At 40.9% G+C, this 19,657-nt stretch overlaps 2 protein-coding genes across 5 annotated transcripts in view; both read left to right on the top strand.

Annotated features, from left to right (window-relative positions):
• Positions 1 to 2,989, top strand: part of dab2 (DAB adaptor protein 2) — a 10,914-nt gene extending 7,925 nt beyond the window's left edge. For 2 of the 3 annotated variants that reach the window (XM_046067225.1, XM_046067227.1), the window contains 4 exons: positions 1,675 to 2,143; positions 2,250 to 2,419; positions 2,500 to 2,580; positions 2,679 to 2,989. In XM_046067225.1, coding sequence (XP_045923181.1) covers positions 1,675 to 2,143; positions 2,250 to 2,419; positions 2,500 to 2,562 — 702 coding nt within the window. In that variant the 3' untranslated portion in view covers positions 2,563 to 2,580; positions 2,679 to 2,989. The remainder of the gene's footprint in view (positions 1 to 1,674; positions 2,144 to 2,249; positions 2,420 to 2,499; positions 2,581 to 2,678) is intronic. The other variant, XM_046067226.1, reaches the window with a different exon arrangement.
• A 1,099-nt stretch (positions 2,990 to 4,088) lies between these two features.
• On the top strand, positions 4,089 to 18,421 carry zgc:162472 (uncharacterized protein LOC553495 homolog). 2 transcript variants are annotated; one of them, XM_046067005.1, is made up of 29 exons: positions 4,089 to 4,226; positions 5,359 to 5,561; positions 5,649 to 6,297; positions 6,403 to 6,506; positions 6,661 to 6,726; positions 7,436 to 7,591; positions 7,824 to 7,957; positions 8,065 to 8,159; positions 8,282 to 8,336; positions 8,454 to 8,588; positions 8,745 to 8,975; positions 9,292 to 9,355; positions 9,450 to 9,651; positions 9,737 to 9,840; positions 9,977 to 10,358; positions 10,531 to 10,656; positions 11,092 to 11,128; positions 11,228 to 11,341; positions 11,438 to 14,603; positions 14,711 to 14,868; positions 14,994 to 15,178; positions 15,550 to 15,604; positions 15,719 to 15,872; positions 15,968 to 16,103; positions 16,191 to 16,221; positions 16,315 to 16,419; positions 16,509 to 16,791; positions 16,893 to 17,211; positions 17,324 to 18,421. In XM_046067005.1, the coding sequence occupies exons 2-29, from the start codon at positions 5,365 to 5,367 to the stop codon at positions 17,432 to 17,434; spliced, it is 7,554 nt and encodes a 2,517-aa protein (XP_045922961.1). In that variant the 5' UTR covers positions 4,089 to 4,226; positions 5,359 to 5,364; the 3' UTR covers positions 17,435 to 18,421. The 2 variants fall into 2 exon arrangements, with proteins under 2 accessions (XP_045922961.1, XP_045922960.1); XM_046067004.1 differs by having other exon boundaries at positions 14,708 to 14,868.
• Positions 18,422 to 19,657: the final 1,236 nt, after the last annotated feature.

Below are 19,657 nucleotides of genomic sequence, written 5' to 3'. Positions count from 1 at the left end.
ATCTTTTTTTCTCTCCCACTGCCCCCCTCATGTTAACCAGGACTATAAAGATATTCTCTTGCTGGACTTTTCTGCTGAAGTTGACAGCAATCAGAATTGCATAAAGGGAAACTCCTTTGTAACTTCCCATGCCCCTGACCATAGATCATCTCCCCAGACAGTGAATCCCTTTTCCTCGACATTTGGCTACTTTCCAACCCCAGACACTGACCCTTTCAGAGATGACCCCCTTTCTAAATCATCCTCTAGCTTGGAACCCGATAAATCACACATCTCCCTCCCCACCACTAATAACCAAAACAGCAATGCTGGCAACACCAGTAAGACAATTATTAGCGGTTTGAATGAAGACTCTGAACACCTCAGTCAGCAGATAAATGGATTATCCAGTAAGACAATGATCCTCGCTCTCAGTAATGGACAGTGGCCACTAGGGGGCAAAATAAGTCAGGGCAACACAATAACCATGATGGACGCGAATGAATCTGGACCAGTTCTCTCAACCAAAAACCCATTTATTGACCCCTCTTTGAAACCCACCCCTGTCTCTAATGGCATAATTCAACACCCACAACCCCCAGTGACTCATAGCAAGGATTCAGTAGTCATAAACCCGCCTCCACAGAGCTCTAAGGCTGGACGAGGTCGAAGAAGTGCAAAGGTGAAATTCTATAGCTAGATGAATCATAATAGAGTTGCATGTGTGAAGCCTAAAATGGGGTTTATGCACATTTATCAGAGTATAATTAGTTTGCTAACATCTCCCTTTCTGAGCATTTGGGTTATGCACTGGTGCCTGACAGCATATGCCGGAGGATGCATTTGGTTAAGATAGGATGCAAGGCCTATAATTCAGGATTGCAGTTAAGGGTTTGTTCTTTGGATCTGTTCTGTCTTCATGCATGCACTGGTGGCTACATGCTTCTATAACTGGCTTGAGTAAATGACTGTGCTGCTAAACAATTAACTGTACCCTTTGTCATCTCTGATCTTAATCTATTTTCTAACATTCATGCTTCAGTGATAAAAGCACTGGTAAGTGGCAAGGCATGCATATTAACTGATGTTCAGGTAAATACTTTAGTATTTATTTCAGACTACATAATTCTAGTAAATAATCTATTGCTGCTGTAGAAGGTTGGTTTAATCTTACTTTCTAAATACAGCATAGTTTATGGGTTATCGGGTATACAGTTATGTTAATGTGGCGCAATAGTATTTCATATTTATGTTTTATTTTCTGTGAATAGTCCACAGCAAGTGATCTGTTTGGAGCAGACCTGTTTGCTGATCCTGGTCATTCTGAAGGGTTATCTGCTTCAAGTGACCTTTTCAACAGTATACCTGCCAACTCCACTCCCTCCTCATTAGCTGCTCTGGGTAATACACAAGAGGGGAACGTTGTGTCTTATTCAAATATTAAGATGTTAATTCTGCTTTACATTTCCCTCCCTTTAATCTTTCATATTCATTTTTTTTTTATATTCAGGGAATCTTCAGTTAGGTTTTCCAGCTACCACAAGTATCCCTGCTGCAGGCATGTGGGGAGCCTCCACCTCTGCACCCTCCATGTTCCCCATGCCAGGAGTGACAGCTCCAGGCCCTGGACCAACCTTCCCACAGCCATCTCCCTTTGGTGGGCTACCTGTATCACCCGCAGTCTGGGGCCAGCAGGTGCCATCTCAATTTGGTGCCCCACCTTTATCCCCACCCCATGCCTGGGGCCAGCCTCCCCCAGCGGTGCCTCTTGGTGCTCCAGCTTGGGGGCAGCCCGCCATGACCAATCCTTTCCAGCCCAGCCCGTTCCATGCAATGGGTGACCCACAAGGTCCGTCACGCCCTCCTCCTAGGCCACCTGTTAAGGAGGCCCCTCCAAAGGTAGAGAACAGTGCGTTTACAGCTTTGGACCCCCTTGGAGATAAAGAGAAGAAGACTGGAAAGGACATGTTCAAGGACTTCCAGCTTGCCAAACCCCCTGCCATCCCAGCGAGGAAAGGGGAGCTCGGGTCCAACTCTGCTCCAGCCCCAAGCAGCAACGAAGCCAGCTCTTTTGATAAGTACTTTTCCAGTAAAGTGGGCCTGGCTCAGGATACTGCAGATCATGATGACTTTGATATCAATCAGATGTCAACAGTTGTTAACGGTAAATCAGCTGTAGTAAAGCACTGTGGTGCATGTAGTCAAAATTTTGCAAGTTGACATGTATGACTGTAAGATTTGTCACTAATTGTGTCCTGTAATGTGTTTAGATTTTCCTAAACCAGCTCCTGCCCCAGCTGCAGCCCCAGCTCAAAGCTTTAACCCTGGCCTCCTCGATGCCACCCTCTCTTCTGCTCCCATACCAAACAATCAGGACATGTTCGATAAAGCATTTGGGGCCCCAAATTCCAGTCCATTTGGAGCGCCACCTGTAGTTATGGTACAGAGATTCCCACAGACACATATTTACACCACAACAAGTGTCACAGTAATAATTTATATTTTTTCTCAATCTTACAGCAGACTGCTACTGTTGGTCAGACAACTGCTTTTGGGGATCCTTTTGGAAATCCCTTTGCTTGACGATTACTTTGTCCATAAGTAAGTATGTTTCCATTTTAAGTTTATTCCTTAACTGAATCCATCTGTACAGGATACACACTCTTTTCACTTTTTTCCTCTTCTGTATCCCCTCACAGCTGGAATGGAGTGAATGGAGCAAAAATCATCTTTGGGACAAGATGCTACAACATGCGAAAGACAATCCAAATGATGAACTCTTGTCCGTGACCCGCCCCTTTTTTTTTTTTGTACACCTCTGCCTCTGGTGTTTTTTCCTGTCCAATCAGTAGTTCCTTTATTATTAAAGACCACTGATCTACTAAGTAAATGTTATGTCATGATCTGCTGAAGAAAGAATGTGGTGTGTGAGAAAAGGCATGTCCAAAGAGGTTCACTTGTGATATTGTCTGTGTTAAACAAATAAAAAAATTCAATCATAACAACAAAAGGTGTTGACTAGTCCATTGTTTTCCACAGACTGAGATAACGAATCAACAATTTGCAGCCCACTGGAGGTTCAAGAGTCAAACACATATACTGTATGATTCAAGAAATGCAAAGTTAAGTTATGTCTTCGTGCCCAAACACTGATGGTGTACGTCTTTGTTCTGTAACTACAATGTTTCTATACAGTATGTCTTTTTATTGTGTGTCATACAATTTTGGACACATACAGTGTTAGCTGGTACGAAAGAAGAACATGGGCGAACCGCTGGTGGACATGTACAAGTTGTCATTCAAATCTGCATTCGTTGGCCTTTAAGGAGTTCTTCTGAAATCTTTCTGACATCAACAGGAAAAATCACATGGAGCCTCTCTATCTAGTAACTCAAGTGGATGACATTACAACAACCCCCAGTTGGGAAAAAAATTCCAGTAAAACAATATACAAACAGTTCTTATAGTTATGTAAGTATACAGATTGTGAGAGACAATCCCACAGTGTAAAAACTTATTACTGATAAATTAATGTGCAACCACTTTTAGAGTTTATTGAGATGGAGTTAATTTTATCTACTTTATGTAAGTTGGGTAGTTTAATTAGGGAAATGCATTGTATTTAATAAGGTCATCATTGATATGTACAATTTGAATCTACAAACTAGCTATATGTGTCAAGTTATTTCAAAATTGCAGTACTTTAACAGTACTTGACTGACAGTTATTATATATAACCTAAACAAAAACGTGTGTGAGGCCTATTTTCTGCTACTTGATACTTCTATAACCAAAATTAGCTTCACCTAGACCAACTACAACATCAAAACACTGCTTACAAGTATTAATCATCCAATAGAATGATGTTTTAAATAAATGTTCTTGATAATGCTTCTGTATTTCTACTTACCTAAAATTATGACTGCTTTACTTTTGATTGAGTATTTTAGATTGGTGTATTGTTACCTTTACTTAAAACACCTCAATACTGTTCCCATCACATACCAATATAATGGTCAGAATTCTTGAGAAAAAAAGGCCAGTCTTGCCCATAGACTGTATGATCTTGCCTCATCCAGCTCTTTGCGAGGCTCTGACTACATTTCCCACAGCCCCTTTCAATGACGGAAATATTGCGTCACGAAAAACATGGTGGATTAGTGTGTGTGCATGGAGTCCGCTACCTGCCACTCGACGTCAATTAAAGAAAGCTTAATTCTTCCAGCAAACGACATATTCTTGAAGAGGTACGTTGTTACAAGCAAAATAACACATGTAGACGCATTAAAATTATAAATGTAGCTGCCTCAGCTTTTAAACATCAACAGTAGGACGGTCCAAGTCAGTAAGACTCCATACTAAAAGTGTTGTGCGAGTTTGAGCCCTTTGTGCACTTTTCGGCTTGTTTTTCTTTTTTATTTTTTTACATTATTGTCGCGTTATTTCCATGTCCTTGCATTTGTTCGAACAAGGTGTGGTCATTCCAATGAGATTTTCTTTACGGCGAGACTTGACGGCTTGTCAGCTGTCAACGTCGCTAGTCAGTTAAACGAATTGCTGAGGTTTGCATGTTGTATGTTACATAAAAGAACCCTTCCTTGCTAACGTTAGTTGTACAGCTATAAGTGCTGGCTTGCTGCGATGCTGCTGTTTAGCTAACGTTAATGGGGTGGGTAACTTTACACTTGCAGAGAGAAAACCGTATATAAAAGAAATGCGTTTTTGTTTAGAGTTTCAGTTTCCAAAGTGACAGAGCAGGTAATACATTATAAGTTGCATCCACTGCCATACATTTGAAATGTAATGCTGTAGTGGTGAGGTGATAAGCAATAATGGGGCAATGCTGCCCAACAGGGTATTGATGATAAAATGAGGAGAAAAGTCTGCAAACACACGTTTAAATTTTATTTAGTTTATTTTCATTTATATAGTAATGTGTTGCATTGGTTCAGTGGTCTGAATGCTTTGTAATGAGCAGTGATATTTGATATGCAGTGTTGGTATTCTAAGGATTCAGCATACTCTTCAGTGTTTTGCACTTTGCATGTTAAGGACAAGCTAGGGTAAGCAATGTATATCAGGAGTATTTATGTTAGGCTATTTTTTGAAATTCACAAATTTCAAATCCACTGTGAACCGCATCTGGGGAGAAGATTTTTGTGTTGTTGTAGGTTTGGCAATGGTTGGAATTGAAGAAAAAATATAAAATTATTGATGCAGTAAAATCAGTCTGTTGTTCTATGTAAAGATCACAGTTCTCTACAGCACCTCTGGTTCATGATCTCTGAGTCATTTTCTTTGGTGATGATTTACTTTCAGCTGGATGTCAGGTGTTACTGTTGGAAAATGATGCTTGTTTGACTTCATGTATGTTTTCAGGTCAAAATGTTTCGTCGGTCAAGATTTAGTATTCGACCCAACGTCGGTACGGCAGGGAGAACACCAGCAACAACTCAGGATGCCACTTCAGTAAATCAGGAAGCCAGTGAGAACCCCCAAAGCGTCAGTGAGAGCAGCACTGCTACTGCTGTGACAGATAACAAGTCTGTTGTGACCCCATCAGAAAAACCTACTGCCCCAGGGTGAGAAACAAGCATTAAATGGCTTCTAAAATGTATTTTAGAATGATTCCTACTTTTGTTATGTATGACAAAAATAACTTTTCTTAGGGATGGTAATGACCAAAATGGGGAAGGCACCAGCTCCTCAGCAGCAGTCCAGAGAAGGAAGCGGTTTTCTATCAAGCCCAAAGTGGCTCCAGGCCGCCCCTCCAGCCTTGCTCGGACACCAAAGTCACCGGTCAAGGCAGTCTCTGAAACTCTTGTTGAAGTCCCTTGCTCAGAACTTGACAAGTCAACAACGTCCAGCCAAACTGGGACTACAGCAGCCCCTCAGGGACTCAAGTCCCCAAGGCGACGGAGGCCTTCAGAAGAGAGCAAGCAGCCCACAGAGCAACCTAAACCCACCCTCATCTCATCTGACAATTCGGGACGTTTAGCTGTATCTCCAGCTGAAGACTCGCTAGAACAAATCCACCTGCCAGCAGACAGCGGCAAACAATTAGAAATCACGTCAAATAGTCAAGTTAAAGAAGTTCCCCCCAGACTACCAGAGAAAGCCCCCCCATCTTTACCAGACAAAGAACATATTGAGATATCAGAGAAAGCCAAGACTCTAGTGTCATCTAAGAGTGGGCTTTCACTGTCACCACCAGCGTTCTCCTTGAGCAGACTCCTGAATGACCCATCAGACTTACAGAGGCTTGCAAAGGCCCAAAAGCTCAGAGAGTTGCTCAGACAGGAGATGCACAAAGAGAAGGTAAAGTCTGTTCACATTCTAGGTATAATGACTTAATAATTTGATATATGATGTTGGATATATCTTGCTGCATTATATTAAGAGTGTTATACTTTGATGTTGCAGAAAATCAAGAAAACAAAGGCACGTGCAAAAGAATTTACTTTAGATCCTGCAAAAATGACCATGAGGGACCTCATCCGTTATCTACCAGTGTCTAACCCCATGACGTAAGAGTCTCCTCTGTAACTTAGTCAAGCATGTGTAACATTTGATCCTTCCCTCCAGAGATGATTTTCTCTATTGATAATGCTGGGTCTTATTTGAAAAGAAGTCTTTTTTGTGTGTATTGTCTTTCGTGACTATAATTTGCAAATTCTCCAGATCTAGTTTAGAAGACTCTGCTCAAGAGAATGAGACGGTGGTCCCACCTTCTCCAGGAAGAGAAGTGTAAGTTTACCTCATCATCTTTCCCAATACTTTTCCCTTTTAGTTTTATTGATGTTTGGGAACAAAATGAAACACGCCGTATTAGCTTCATTCTGACTTTGTTTATTTGCATCCATACATCAGTAGTGAAAAGGATGTGATATTTTTATGTCAAGTTGTCGTGTTGTTTAAATTGTTGTGTAATGTGTTTTCTTCACACAAAAAACTAACTGAAAAAAAGTACTATTAAAACAGATATTGATTGATATTGGTATACAGGTTGAATACATTTCAAGTTGTATAAAGTTACTGCACATCTGATATAGAGAGCTCCATCCATCCATCCATCCATTAGCTATATCTGTTAATCCTTAAGGGCCAGTCCTATCTGATATGGCAGGGGTATAATCTGGAAAAGTCACCAGTCAATCACAGGCTGACAAGTAGAGATGGACAACTATTCACACTGGCATTCACACCAGTTTAGAGTTTCAAATTAACCATGGTCCTGCATGTCCTTGGACTGTGGGAGGTAACTGGAGCACCCAGAAGAGACCCACACAGACATTGTCAAGCCTCATGGCCACTTGGAAATAATCTGCATAATGCACTACACTTTTTAACTAAAAGTCAGCCTTCATGGAGCTGTAGTTTGCATAATGAGATATAGATGTTACTTGTTTACCATCTCCCTTTCTTCTGCCTGATATTTGCAATTGAATCCCTGCAGGTCACCAGAGAGAGCGCAGGAACTTGAAGTCCACCCTAAAATTGCAAGTCCGAGGGAGGAGGAAGAGGAGGAGGCAGAGGAAGAACAGGAAGAAGCTCTCATGGTTCCTCAAGTCAAAGTAGCAGAGGATGGCTCACTGATCATTGACGAAGAGAGGTCAGTGGCCTTCTCTAGGCTATGAAATGCATTCTTTCATGTTCATCAGTTTCCCCTCACTCAGTTATTGTTGAGTTTTTCATTAGCTTGTTGGAAACTGACAGTGTCTACAAATGCATCTAGAACATCCTACAGAGATGTGATTTAATATAAACATTGCTACATTATTGTGATATTGGAGATACTGGAACTGATTGTCCGCTTAGTCATATCCTCTCAACCTGTGTCTTAGCCTGACAGTGGAAGTCCAGCGAGCAAAAGGGCCAAACCCAGCACAGGAACGAGACCCTATCTTTGAGCGTGGCTCTACTACAACTTACTCAAGCTTCAGGAAAGGGACCCATTCGAAACCCTGGTCCAGTGAAGGTTAAACGGATGTGGATAATAGATATAGATACCAGAATTATAACATCTCTCTGAGGCCTTGTTCATATAGATTTTTCACATCATGATTGTTTGTTGTTTTCCATCAGAGACAGACATGTTCTTCCTGGCAGTTAGCATGGTGGGAACAGACTTTTCCATGATTTGTCAACTGTTTCCTCACAGAGCACGATCAGAGATAAAGGTCAGTGATCAATACAGCTATACATAGATTTATAGAACATGATATGATGAATCAACACACTGCTTCAGTAAAATCACAATGAACAGTTTATGATTGTTAATTTAATTGATTTAAACTTTCAGAACAAATTCAAAAAAGAAGAGCGAGAGAATGCCTGGAGGATTGACAAAGCTTTCAGTAAGTATTCTGTTGGACAGTATGTTTAGCTGGTTGAATATAACATGAATTGGTTAATGTTCCCATACAATCCCTCTGTGGATTTTGATGCAACATTTATTGACCATTGTTTTGTAGGAGAGAGGCGCAAACTGGACATAGAGTATTTTTCTAAGCTGCTGGATAAGATTATGGAAGTTCAGAAAAATAGGAAGAAACTCAAGTCACTTGCAGAGAAGAACTCCCCCAAGAAGCACAAGAGAAAGGCAAAGGGTAACTGTCTCTCCATGCGTTTTATCATGTTTTATACTCTGAGTTGACCATTATTATACAATGTTACCATATTATAACAATGTTATTTTTGGGTACGACTATTCTCCCTGCATTTTTCAATTCCGCAATCATTGTGTGTTCTCATCCCATCTAAAGGCAAAGCTGCAAAGAAGCTGAGTGACGTGGAGGAGGAAAATGAGGAAGTGGAGAATAAAATTCCTGACTTGGAGGAGGAGGGAGAGAAAGAGAATGAGGACCTCTGTAATGAGGGTGGAACACCTGTTTCTAAGCCTAAGAAGAAACGCAAAAGAAATAATAGACAGGAGGCCTTGACTGAGGAACCAAATGACAAGAAAAACAAAACGGGTGAAAAAAGCAATGAACAAGGTAAATGATCATTCAGTTATTTAAAAAAATATGCACATTTTACAAAACTTTTTAGTTTTAAATAATGTATATATGTGTGCACAGTCATTGTAATGTAGGTCTATGGGCGCTGCCATTTTGCTCCATCTAACTGGTTTAACAAAAAAATTCTAGAAAATGTATGCATATGGTCCTAAAGCAAGCAATATTTAAAATTCTAAATTTAAATTACTTTCTGGCCCCTTTTTCCTCAGAGTTATCCCAGTTTGTCCATTTGTGCATGGCCCTTGTTGATTGTTGCTGGCGGTTTAATTTTGTTTTCCTTTTATATGATTAGATGACGCCTACACACCCGAAGACGCTGAAGCAGCACTTCCTGAAGACCGTACTAATTTCGACATGTAATGAAACTTTAAAAATGTTGTTTAAAACCATGTATTTTGTATACATCTTTAGTTGGCATTAAAATTCTCTTATTTGTCCTCTAATATGCAGATCTGATAAGACTGAGTCTATGAATTCAGCCAAGGACACCGCAATCAAGCCAGCTAAACTCTCACGAGGAAGAGCACCTAAGCCAGTACTGCCTTTGGGCCGGAAGTGGGGTAAAAAGCCTCCACCACCCTCTACAAAGGCCAAAGATACTGCGCCAGATAAAGGGGACGAGAGTGTGAGTGATGAAGCCTCTAAAAAGCAGGTAATTATTTCAGTTTTAGTTTGGAGTCAACAGATCTTTCTACACATTATTTATTGCCTTACTGAAAGTTATGCTAACCTTATAGGTAGATAATGATACATCACCATTAAGGCAAGCCACTAAGAGGTCAGCTGATGACATTTCTTCTGAAGAAGAGGATGCCACAGTTCAACCTCCAAGACCTACCAGGTACAGTGTTTCATGTTAACCCATATTTCATGGCTCCCATTGGATCCAGAAACATTCCTATTCCCAATTACCACACAATACTTTGGATATATTAAGATAGATCATGAGATCACCGCTGTGTGATTGTGTTTTGTAGGTATGGGAGAGTGCCCAAACCCACCAAGCCCTTGACTTACCCTGCCAAAGAGAGTGCACACTCCTCTGCATCTGAAACCACTCCTGCCTCACCAGGAGTTTCTGCTCCCAGGCCTAAACACAAATGCACAGCCAAGAGGGGAAGATTATCAAAGTCACAATCATCCCAAGAGTCCAAAAAGCCCAAACTAGTCACCCTCAGAGCTTCGCAGTCAGAATACAGTGATGAGGAGAATGAAAACCAGTGGGACGAAGAAGAGATGGAGGAGGAGCAGCACCCTGCATGTAGCTCCAGTAAGGACAGCATTGCCCCTGTTTTTGTGCCTGTCAGCCTGCGTTCCCCACATCCTGTAATATCAGAAGTGGAAGAGACTATGGAGGAGGTATGAGAAACAATTTCCCATCATGTTGTGGTGAGACACACCATCCATTATTTTTATTTTTGCTAAATTCTTATAACAAGCATTTTTGTGTTTGCATTCGTTTTTCTTTGTGCATGGTTTTACATTCCATAATTCAAACCCTCCACTGTGGCTCCCCTCATCCCACACATAGCTTGATATCTTGGCCAATATACCTGATGTGTTGGGCATCTCCCAAGATGCACTGTGCCCTGATGCCTCTTTTGAGCTGGCACAAAATGACACTGAACCATGTGAACATCAGTTGGACCTGCTGGTTGTAAGTGCCCTATGTCTAAAATGTAATACCAGTGAAATTAACGCATTATCCCCAGTTACGCTTTATTTTAATATGCAGATGTCTCCCTCTTTTCAGTTTTAGTGCATATATTTGGTTTGCGCATGGATCATTCAGTTATCTTGTGACTTAAAATTATTTAGTTTTAGTTTTTGCACACTTTAAATTAAGAAAATTTAGAATTTGAACAATGATGTATGCAGTCTTGCTATTTGTATTTTTATTAATTAAAATGTATTAATATTTTGTTGACTTGGATGAACTCATAGCAACCTTTTTGTGTCCATATGTAATCAACTGACAAAGACATGACAAAAAATAATGACAAAGAAGTGTAACTGGGGCTATGTTTTTTCCATACATTACATCCCTTGACAAGTTTTTGATGTGACTTTCAATACATTGTTTCCCTTGCAGGATGTTATAGACTTTCTTTCTTCAGAACACACAGAAGGTATGTTGTTGCTCCCAGTGGAATACGCGTGTGTGTGTGTGTGTGTGTGTGTGTGTGTTTATATTGAAGTATTAATTCTGTGGGGCTCTTTTTGTTTAGCATCTGAGGATGAGAGCTACAATGAGGCTGCTCAAACCCTGTTGACTATCGGCAACCTGGCTCACCTCTCTCAATCAGCACAGAATCAAATAGCCACACAAGATCACATATCCGGTTAGAGACACACAATTCTGTGTATTGGAATTGGATTTCATTTGTTTTAGAACAAATGACAATAAATTAAAAATGTACCTTTATGTTTAATTTTAGGTACAACGTCAGTCAGTGTGAAAGAAACCAGCCAACACCTAGAAGAAGAGATTTTATCAAAGCCTGCTGCACAAGAGGAAAACAGTGCTGTTCCTCATATGGCTGCAACTCCTGGTCATGGAGTCACAGAAACATCCGAAACCATTGCCACTGTGGAGCTACAAAACAGAACAAAAGACGATGGTGAAACTAGTGTCCTCTGGACAGATTCTGATATGGACCCTAACCCTCAACTGCAGTCAAGTCCAGAGAGCTCAAAGAAAAATTCTCCAAAAACCAGGAGAGGACGCGTTTCCAAGGTGAAACCAAAACCAAACCTAGACCAAGCCTCAAAGACTGCTCAGTCAAAATTCCAACCAGAGACATCAACAGTAAGGACAGCTGAAGAGAGCCACACAATTGCCCCTCAACTTTCTCAAGCCACTGAGACAGCTGCCAAAGTATCCCCTAAGATAGCAGATTGTAGTCAACAATTGTTAAAAGATGAAATCAAACTTACAAAAGAACCATCTAGCACCCAATTGGAACCCATTTTGGAACAGGCCACCAGACACTCAAGGTCAACATCTGAGTCCAAACATGACATACTGATGTCAAATGTTGGGACAACTAAGAGTAGTTATAACCTGGTGACATTTGACCCAGTGGTCACAGAATCGCATATTGGACAAGGGACTAATATAGACTCAGCCCCAGTCCAAGAGAGCAGCGACCATCTTGCTTCATGTTTTACACCTGCGGAAGATTTACCTGTCAGTCAGAAAGAAGAGAGTGAGGAAACACCAACTCGCCAGACCAGGAAGAGTCGATTCCAGAAAGTCAAACCCAAACCCAACCTAACACCGACATCAAGAACCGTACATTCCAAACCTCAAACTACAAAAGACACTTTAGATAAAGACTCCAACCCAACTCTAAACCCCAAATTACATGAAAAAGCAACAGTAGAGCTTGAAGCAGAACCAACTTGCACCGCCTCTCCTGAAAAACCAAGTCAAAGCACTGGTCCTGCCTCAGATCTCTTACCATCATTGGATTTAGGATCTAATCTTACACCCACAGAGGAACTATATACACGAGATATTGTTCAAGTAGAATCAGATGCAGCAACATCAGATCATAGTGCCTCAGAAAACCGGAACTTTTTTGATTCCAAGTTTGAATCTAGTGTGGAACAGAACAGAGATGCAAGGCCAACATCCACAGATGAAAAAACAATGTCCCATGCTGGTACAACTGAGAGTAGTTGTAGTAATCCACTGACATCCGACTCAGCCACAGGATCACAAGTTGGACAAGACTCAAACATAGAGTCAGCCCTTGTCCAAGAAAGTAGCGACCATCCTGCTCCACGTGTTACACCGATAGAAGGGTTACCTGTCAGTCAGGAAGAAGTGATGGATATCGCACCAACTCGCCAGACCAGGAAGAGTCGATTCCAGAAAGTCAAACCCAAACCCAACCTAGTACGGACATCAAGAACCGTACATTCCAAACCTCAAACTACAAAAGACACTTTAGATAAAGACTCCAACCCAACTCTAAACCCCAAATTACATGAAAAAGCAACAGTAGAGCTTGAAGCAGAACCAACTTGCACCGCCTCTCCTGAAAAACCAAGTCAAAGCACTGGTCCTGCCTCAGATCTCTTACCATCATTGGATTTAGGCTCTAATCTTACACCCACAGAGGAACTATATACACAAGATATTGTTCATGTAGAATCAGATGCAGCAACATCAGATCAGAGTGTCTTGGAAAACCAGAACTTCTCTTATGCTCAATTTGAATCTAGTGTCGAACAGGACACCAGAAACACAAGGCCAACATCCACAGATGAAAAACCGATGTCCCAAGCTGGTACAACTGAGAGTACTTGTAGTAATCCACTTACATCTTGCTCAGCAACAGGATCACAAGTTGGAAAAGACTCAAACATAGAGTCAGCCCCTGTCCAAGAAAGCAGCGAACATCCTGCTCCATGTGTTACACCTGTAGAAGAGGTACTTGTCAGTCAGAAAGAAGGGATGGATACCGCATCTACTTGCCAGACTAGGAGAGGTCGATTACAAAAAGTCAAACCCAAGTTATCACAGATATCAAGAACTGTGTGGTCTAAACCTCAAACTACAAAAGACCCTGTTACATACATGCTTGTAGAGAAACCCTCAAATCCACCTTCCAGACCTGAATCCACTGACAACACAATAACAGAGGGAGAAGCACAGCCAACATGCAGTAGCACCCCTCCTGAAAAACCAGGCCAAATTAAAAGTACTACCACTGATTCAGTTTCGGTACCATTGTTGGAATTAGACTCAACTCACAAATCCACAGAGGAATTTCATTCAACTGAGGCCCAAAAGACAAATGTTGGTAGTGCACTAGACTTAAACTCAGAGGGCTCAGAACAAAATGCACCTCAAAGAAGGCAACGCTTTCCCAAGGTCAAACCCAATTTAGGATCATCCACTAGAACTACCCAAGCAAAACTTCACTTAAATTACACCAGTAAACCCTCAGAACAGTACCATATGGACACATCTTCAAATGTAACCTCAGAACAACTTTCTGTGGACAAGAACGATGCACAAACAGAACTGAAACTCGCAGAGAAAAACAGCAAGCACTTGACATCAACACATTGTTCATTACATTCAGAACTTCTCAGCTCAACAAATTTAGGACCCTCAGAGTCACTAGACAGCACAAATGATGAGCGTACTTCCTCTGATTGTATCACTATAGCAACATCCTGGGTTGCTGAGAATCAGTCTATGTTGACAGACTCAGTTCTTGAACTTAGGGGTAGTGAAACACCTACATTTGAAGAGGAATCCATAGGGGACACAATGTCAAATAATGACAAGGTGGAGGCTGGACCGGGTTCTCAATGGGACTGCAAACAGGACTTGTCCATTAGAGTTACAGCGACAAATACCCAACTAACAGATGATCCAACTGCAGTTTCAAATGTCCAGTCTTCAGAAGATGGTTCAACTGTGTCAAAAATGAAATCTATACTCCCTACTTACACACAGTCCAAACCAGATGCAAAAGAAAGCACTCAGCAGCCACGTTCAGAGAATGACTCAGAGGTTCAAAGTCAAGATGCAGTCCAACAATGTTCTGAAACCACTAAAACTAATCAAACATCTGCCCAAAGGTAAGTCATGAATCATAACTATGTTTTCAAAAATAACTTTATTAACAGCCTCATGTTTTAAAATTAATATTAGTGAGATTAATTAGTTTGTTTTCCACTTAAAGCAGTGATGATAATCAGTCAGAGAAAACCGACTCTTCCAAGTCCTCAAGAAAAGCTCCTCAGACTCGTAGAGGCCGGCTAGTTAAACCCAAACCCAACCTGGCACCCAGCAGCCGACCTCCAAAACCCCAACAAGTCCGGAATACAAAAAAAGCAGGATCAGGTCTGACATCTTTTTAAAATTAAAGTTCCCTTACTTTACGTAATGGTGAGCAGATATTCAGGATCACTGCCATTCATCACCATGCAGTACCTTTGTCAATCACTAATTGTTATTTGTTTCCACAGATTCTGGTACTCACTCAGAAGGTGTGGATGCTTCGGTTTCCCACAAATCTGTGTCTGAGCTCCGACCTGACTTTCAACAACCAGTAGAGGGACCTATTGAACAACAAAGTATTCAAAATCCCCACCCAAATGATGCTGCGTCCTCTATTGGCTGTTTGACACAAGCACCTGACAATTCTACTCAGGTAAGATATTAATCAATAAATATTGTGTGATTGCATTGTCTTTTTGTGTTGGAATTTCTGTTAAGCTTGTTTATAGTGTCCATGACCAGATATTTAACAACATGCTAATAACACAGACCAATATTCTTCTATCATGTGTTAGCAAACCTCCAAGTTTATATTGTATAGCAGTGATTCCCAACCAGGTGGTACTTGTCAGTGGGTTCGTGAAAAGATTGTAAAATAACTCAACTATTTTAAAAGTAATGAATAAAGAGCTGAAACGTCACACTTAAGCGACTCAAAGTAGTACAAACGCAAGCCTTAAGAAGCTCGTACTATATTTACGAATAAATCCTCAAATGTGTCACTGATTTTCTTTACAATCCCAGGATGCATCAACATCAATTACAGGAGAGACCCAAAGTCTCACAATATTTCCGGACTGTAAGTCAATTATAGATCACTTTCCACTCACTCACCATCAGTTGATTTTATACTGTGAATTATATGTAGCACATGTACCAAGATTTTGGTTTCTGAAACCTCTGTCACTCTCAGTGCTGTCGGAGCAGGTGCCTTCAGATCCAGATGAACCGTTTTTCATCCTCTCTCTGACTGAGATCCCAGTCTGCTCATCAGGGGAGGTGGTGGACAGTGTGTGTGAACCCTTCCCTTATCTTCCTGTAACAGATACATCAATACAGCAACAGAGGTTAGTGCCTGCCTTTTATCAGCTGGTCATCCCGATGATGCAGGCGGTGGGTTTGTTTGGTGTCTGATTCTGCAACTTTCTTCACCCCTCTGCAGTGTTCTGGGAGAGAGTTTGGCAGCAGCTGGACATGGGTCTCTCTCTAATGTAGCTGTGCCTGTGTCCATGGAGGAAAGTGGTGAGACAGGCCTCATCAATGTAATAGATTTTGGGCCGGATCCAGCTGCATATAAAGTAAGTGAATTGCAAGGAACCACTTGTTGCTGCAAAAATGTTTACATTTGTTAAATTCTTTCTTGTTTTTTTTCTTACCCATGCCAGAGTTTGATGGAGAATCCAGTGGATCCACATGGTAGTGATTGCATTATTGTCATTTATTTAATGTTATTAATGATTAATGTTGTGTTAGAAATGGTAACATGGATTGTTTGCGTTTATGGCACAGAGAGGACTACAGTTCAGTCATCCGAATTTCCAGAGACTGTAGAGAATATTGATGAGAGTGAAATTCCCCCTACAACGCAGAGACTAATGGGCACTAGAAGAGGAGGTATGCAGTAGATGAATACTTAGTCATCACATGCATTCTCTGCAAATTGGACACATCTTTTTCATCATGTACCTGTTTCTCTGAATCAGCCAAACTGCAGGTTACGTCCAATACTACAACGACGATGCGAGCCAGCAAGACCCTTGCTGCAAAGGAGTCAATTCCAGTCCAAGCAAACACCACCCAGGACTCGGAGCTTGCTGGGCCTTCTGTGCAGCCAAAAGCCATTAATGAGCTCATCACTGAGCCCCAGAAAAGAAGTTGTGAGCATATAGACATTGAGAAGGAGACTCTAATAGATGGCAAAGACCATGAAAATAGCAGCTCAGGAGCACAAACTGCACAGACTAGGCGAACTAGTAGTAGGAATAGGTGAGGGAAAAACTCCTGAATAGTTTTCCCAGGTTTCATCTTGGTGTCTTATTTATTGTTGTATTGCTGCAAATCCCAAATAATTTTTATTTTCCTGACAGAAAATCCGAAGTCTTACCTGCTTTCCCTTCTGAGACAAAGAAGACTGCCCCTTCGAGCGATTCTCCACCTGGTAAAGCATCTTCCAAGGGCCGTAAGGTCAAAACTCCACGCGCAGCAGGGAAACGATCTACGCAAGCTCCTGTAGCGTCAACATATGATGTCACTCCCACACCCAGTCCAACACTGCCGCAAGAGGAAACCCACTTAATATTGCCTCCCACATCACCAACACAGACAGAAATGGACATCAAACAGACTTCTGAGCACAGCCAACTATGCTCAGATCCAACTTACAGCACTTCTCAATGTACAGCTGAGGTAAGGAGGGTGCAGATGCTACAGAGGTTGGTGGGGGGTCATTTTAATTCAGTGGAATTTTTACACACCCACATGGAATCGATTACAGCTGATCCTGTGTTCTTTGTTGCAGGGTTCCCAGGTAAGTGATGTTGTAGAGAGCAGCTATATAGAAGAGGAGGAGCCCACCAGTGTGTCTCAGTACTTCTTAAGTGACATTTTTACAGAAGTGGAAGAAGGATAAAAGCCATAGAGAGTGAAAGGAGGAACGTGTTGGTGTCTTGCCTTTTATTTTAAATGTTTTTGTTTTGTATGTTTGTAAAGGTTAATTTATAACTAAAATATTGGGGGGGGGGGGGGTTGCAGTCAGTTGTAATGAAGTGAAGCTAAATTTACTACACTGACAAATACATTTCATTCAAGCACTTTGAGTGTGTACAGTAGTTTGAATTTACTGAAATGCCTTTTTTTAAAAGGCCATTGGTTCAAATAAGTATTAAACCATACACATTAATAACTGAAACGCTGTTAAATTGCTAGTTTGACTCAAGCAGGCTTTCCCAATTATTAATTATTCTGTTTCAAGCCTCTGATTCCCTAATTTGGTTAAGTACCTATGAAAATGTAAATATTGTACAATGGCAAACTGTTTATTGATATATATATATTTTTTTCTTCTCATGTCTGTTAAGTTTTAACACAGACTGTTGTCAAACATTGGTCTCAGGTAGAAAAACATAACCAGATTACTTGACATCATGTACAGTTGTACCTTTAGATTTACTGTACCCTTTTTAATGCCTCTTCTGTGTGTTTTTGTGCTCGTTTTTAAATTATCCCTTCTAATCTGAAACAAATTTTTGTTTGCATTTGACAAAGAAGGATGTCCTAAAAAATGGCCTTTCCTTCTAGAAAACAAGACATCAAACAGAATTTCATTTAGTAAAAACGACATCATTATATTCTGCAATTTCACCCCATACAGAGCAGAGGTAGTTTAGAGTATTTTATTTTCTACAAACTAGCATAGGACATTTTTATATACTGTAAATAGTGTAGATCAGTTGAACGTTAAGAGGTCCTTGTAAAGATATTCAGCATTCAGATTATGTTTGATACTTGAAATAACACATCATGTGTTATGTACCTTAAATGTTTCATTACTTAATTAAAGGTAAAATGTGGAAATATGTAAGATCTGAATAAAATGTATTCTTCCATCATAATATGATTATGTGATTATGATATGATTTTTCATCTATGGTGGTATTCAAACTCCTTCACTACATTGTGATGACGTTTTTGCCCATTTCACAGCAATTACAGCTTCATGTCTTGGGTAAGTATATAAAGCTTTACCTAGATTTGCAAAGTTTATCTGATTCTTGGTGTATCCTCTCAAGCTTCTTCAGATTGGATGGGAATCGTTTGAACTGCCATTTTCAGCTCTCTCCACAGATGTTCTATGGGGCTTAGTCTGGCATTTGGCTGGGCCACTTAAGGACAGTCCCAAAGCCATAACAGCATTGTCTTGGCTGTATGCAGAAATGTAAACCTCTGCCCCATCCTGATGTCATGTGCACACTGGAACAGGTTTTTCTGAATTCATTCCTCAATTCTGACCAGTCTCTGTGTTCCTGCCACCGAGAAGCACACCCATTGCATGATGTTGCCACCACCATGCTTCAGCGTAGGGGTGGTATTAACAAGGTGATGAGTAGTGCCTGGTGGTTTCCAGACGTGGTGCTTGGAGTTCTCCTCAAAGACCAGATAATCTTTTTCCTCATCTTCTCAGAACCTTCAAATACTGGCTTGCAAACTCCATAAGGGCTGTCATATACCTTTTACTCAAGAGTGGCTTCCATGTAGCCACGCTAAGGCCCAATTGATGGTGTGCTGCTGAGATGGTCGTCCTTCTGGTCCTTCTTCTCGCATCTCTGCACTGATGAAGCTCTCTATAGAGGGACTGTTGGGTTATCAGTCACCTCCCTCACAAGGCTCTTGTTGCAGATATTCAGTTTGGCCAGACAGCCGATTCTTAAGAGGCGTGAAGGTTCCAAACTTATTTTATTTCATAATTATTGAGACCAATGTGGAACACTCGTACCGTTAGCAATGGTTTCATACCCTTGCCCTAATCTACTGTATGTATTGTGAGACCTATAGGCTACACAGTTGTGTGCCTTTCTAAACCATGTCCAATTAATTGAATTTTGCCGCTAGACAGATCTCAGTGATAATTAAAGCAAACAGGAAGCACGTGCCACAGCAAAGGGTCTGAATACTTCTGTAAAGGAGAGATTTAAGTTTTTAATACATTTGCAAACATTTCTAAAAACATGTTTTCTGTTGGCATGGGTTATTGAGGGTAGATTGATAATCCATTTAAAATTAAATCTCCAACACAAAGTGTGCAAAAAGTGAAGGGACCTGAATAGTTTCTGAAACCACTTTGTTAGTTGGATTC

Source organism: Micropterus dolomieu, linkage group LG13 (genome assembly GCF_021292245.1).
Source record: "Micropterus dolomieu isolate WLL.071019.BEF.003 ecotype Adirondacks linkage group LG13, ASM2129224v1, whole genome shotgun sequence".
Classification (NCBI taxonomy): Eukaryota; Metazoa; Chordata; class Actinopteri; order Centrarchiformes; family Centrarchidae; genus Micropterus; species Micropterus dolomieu.
This window is presented reverse-complemented; position numbering and strand designations above follow the sequence as displayed.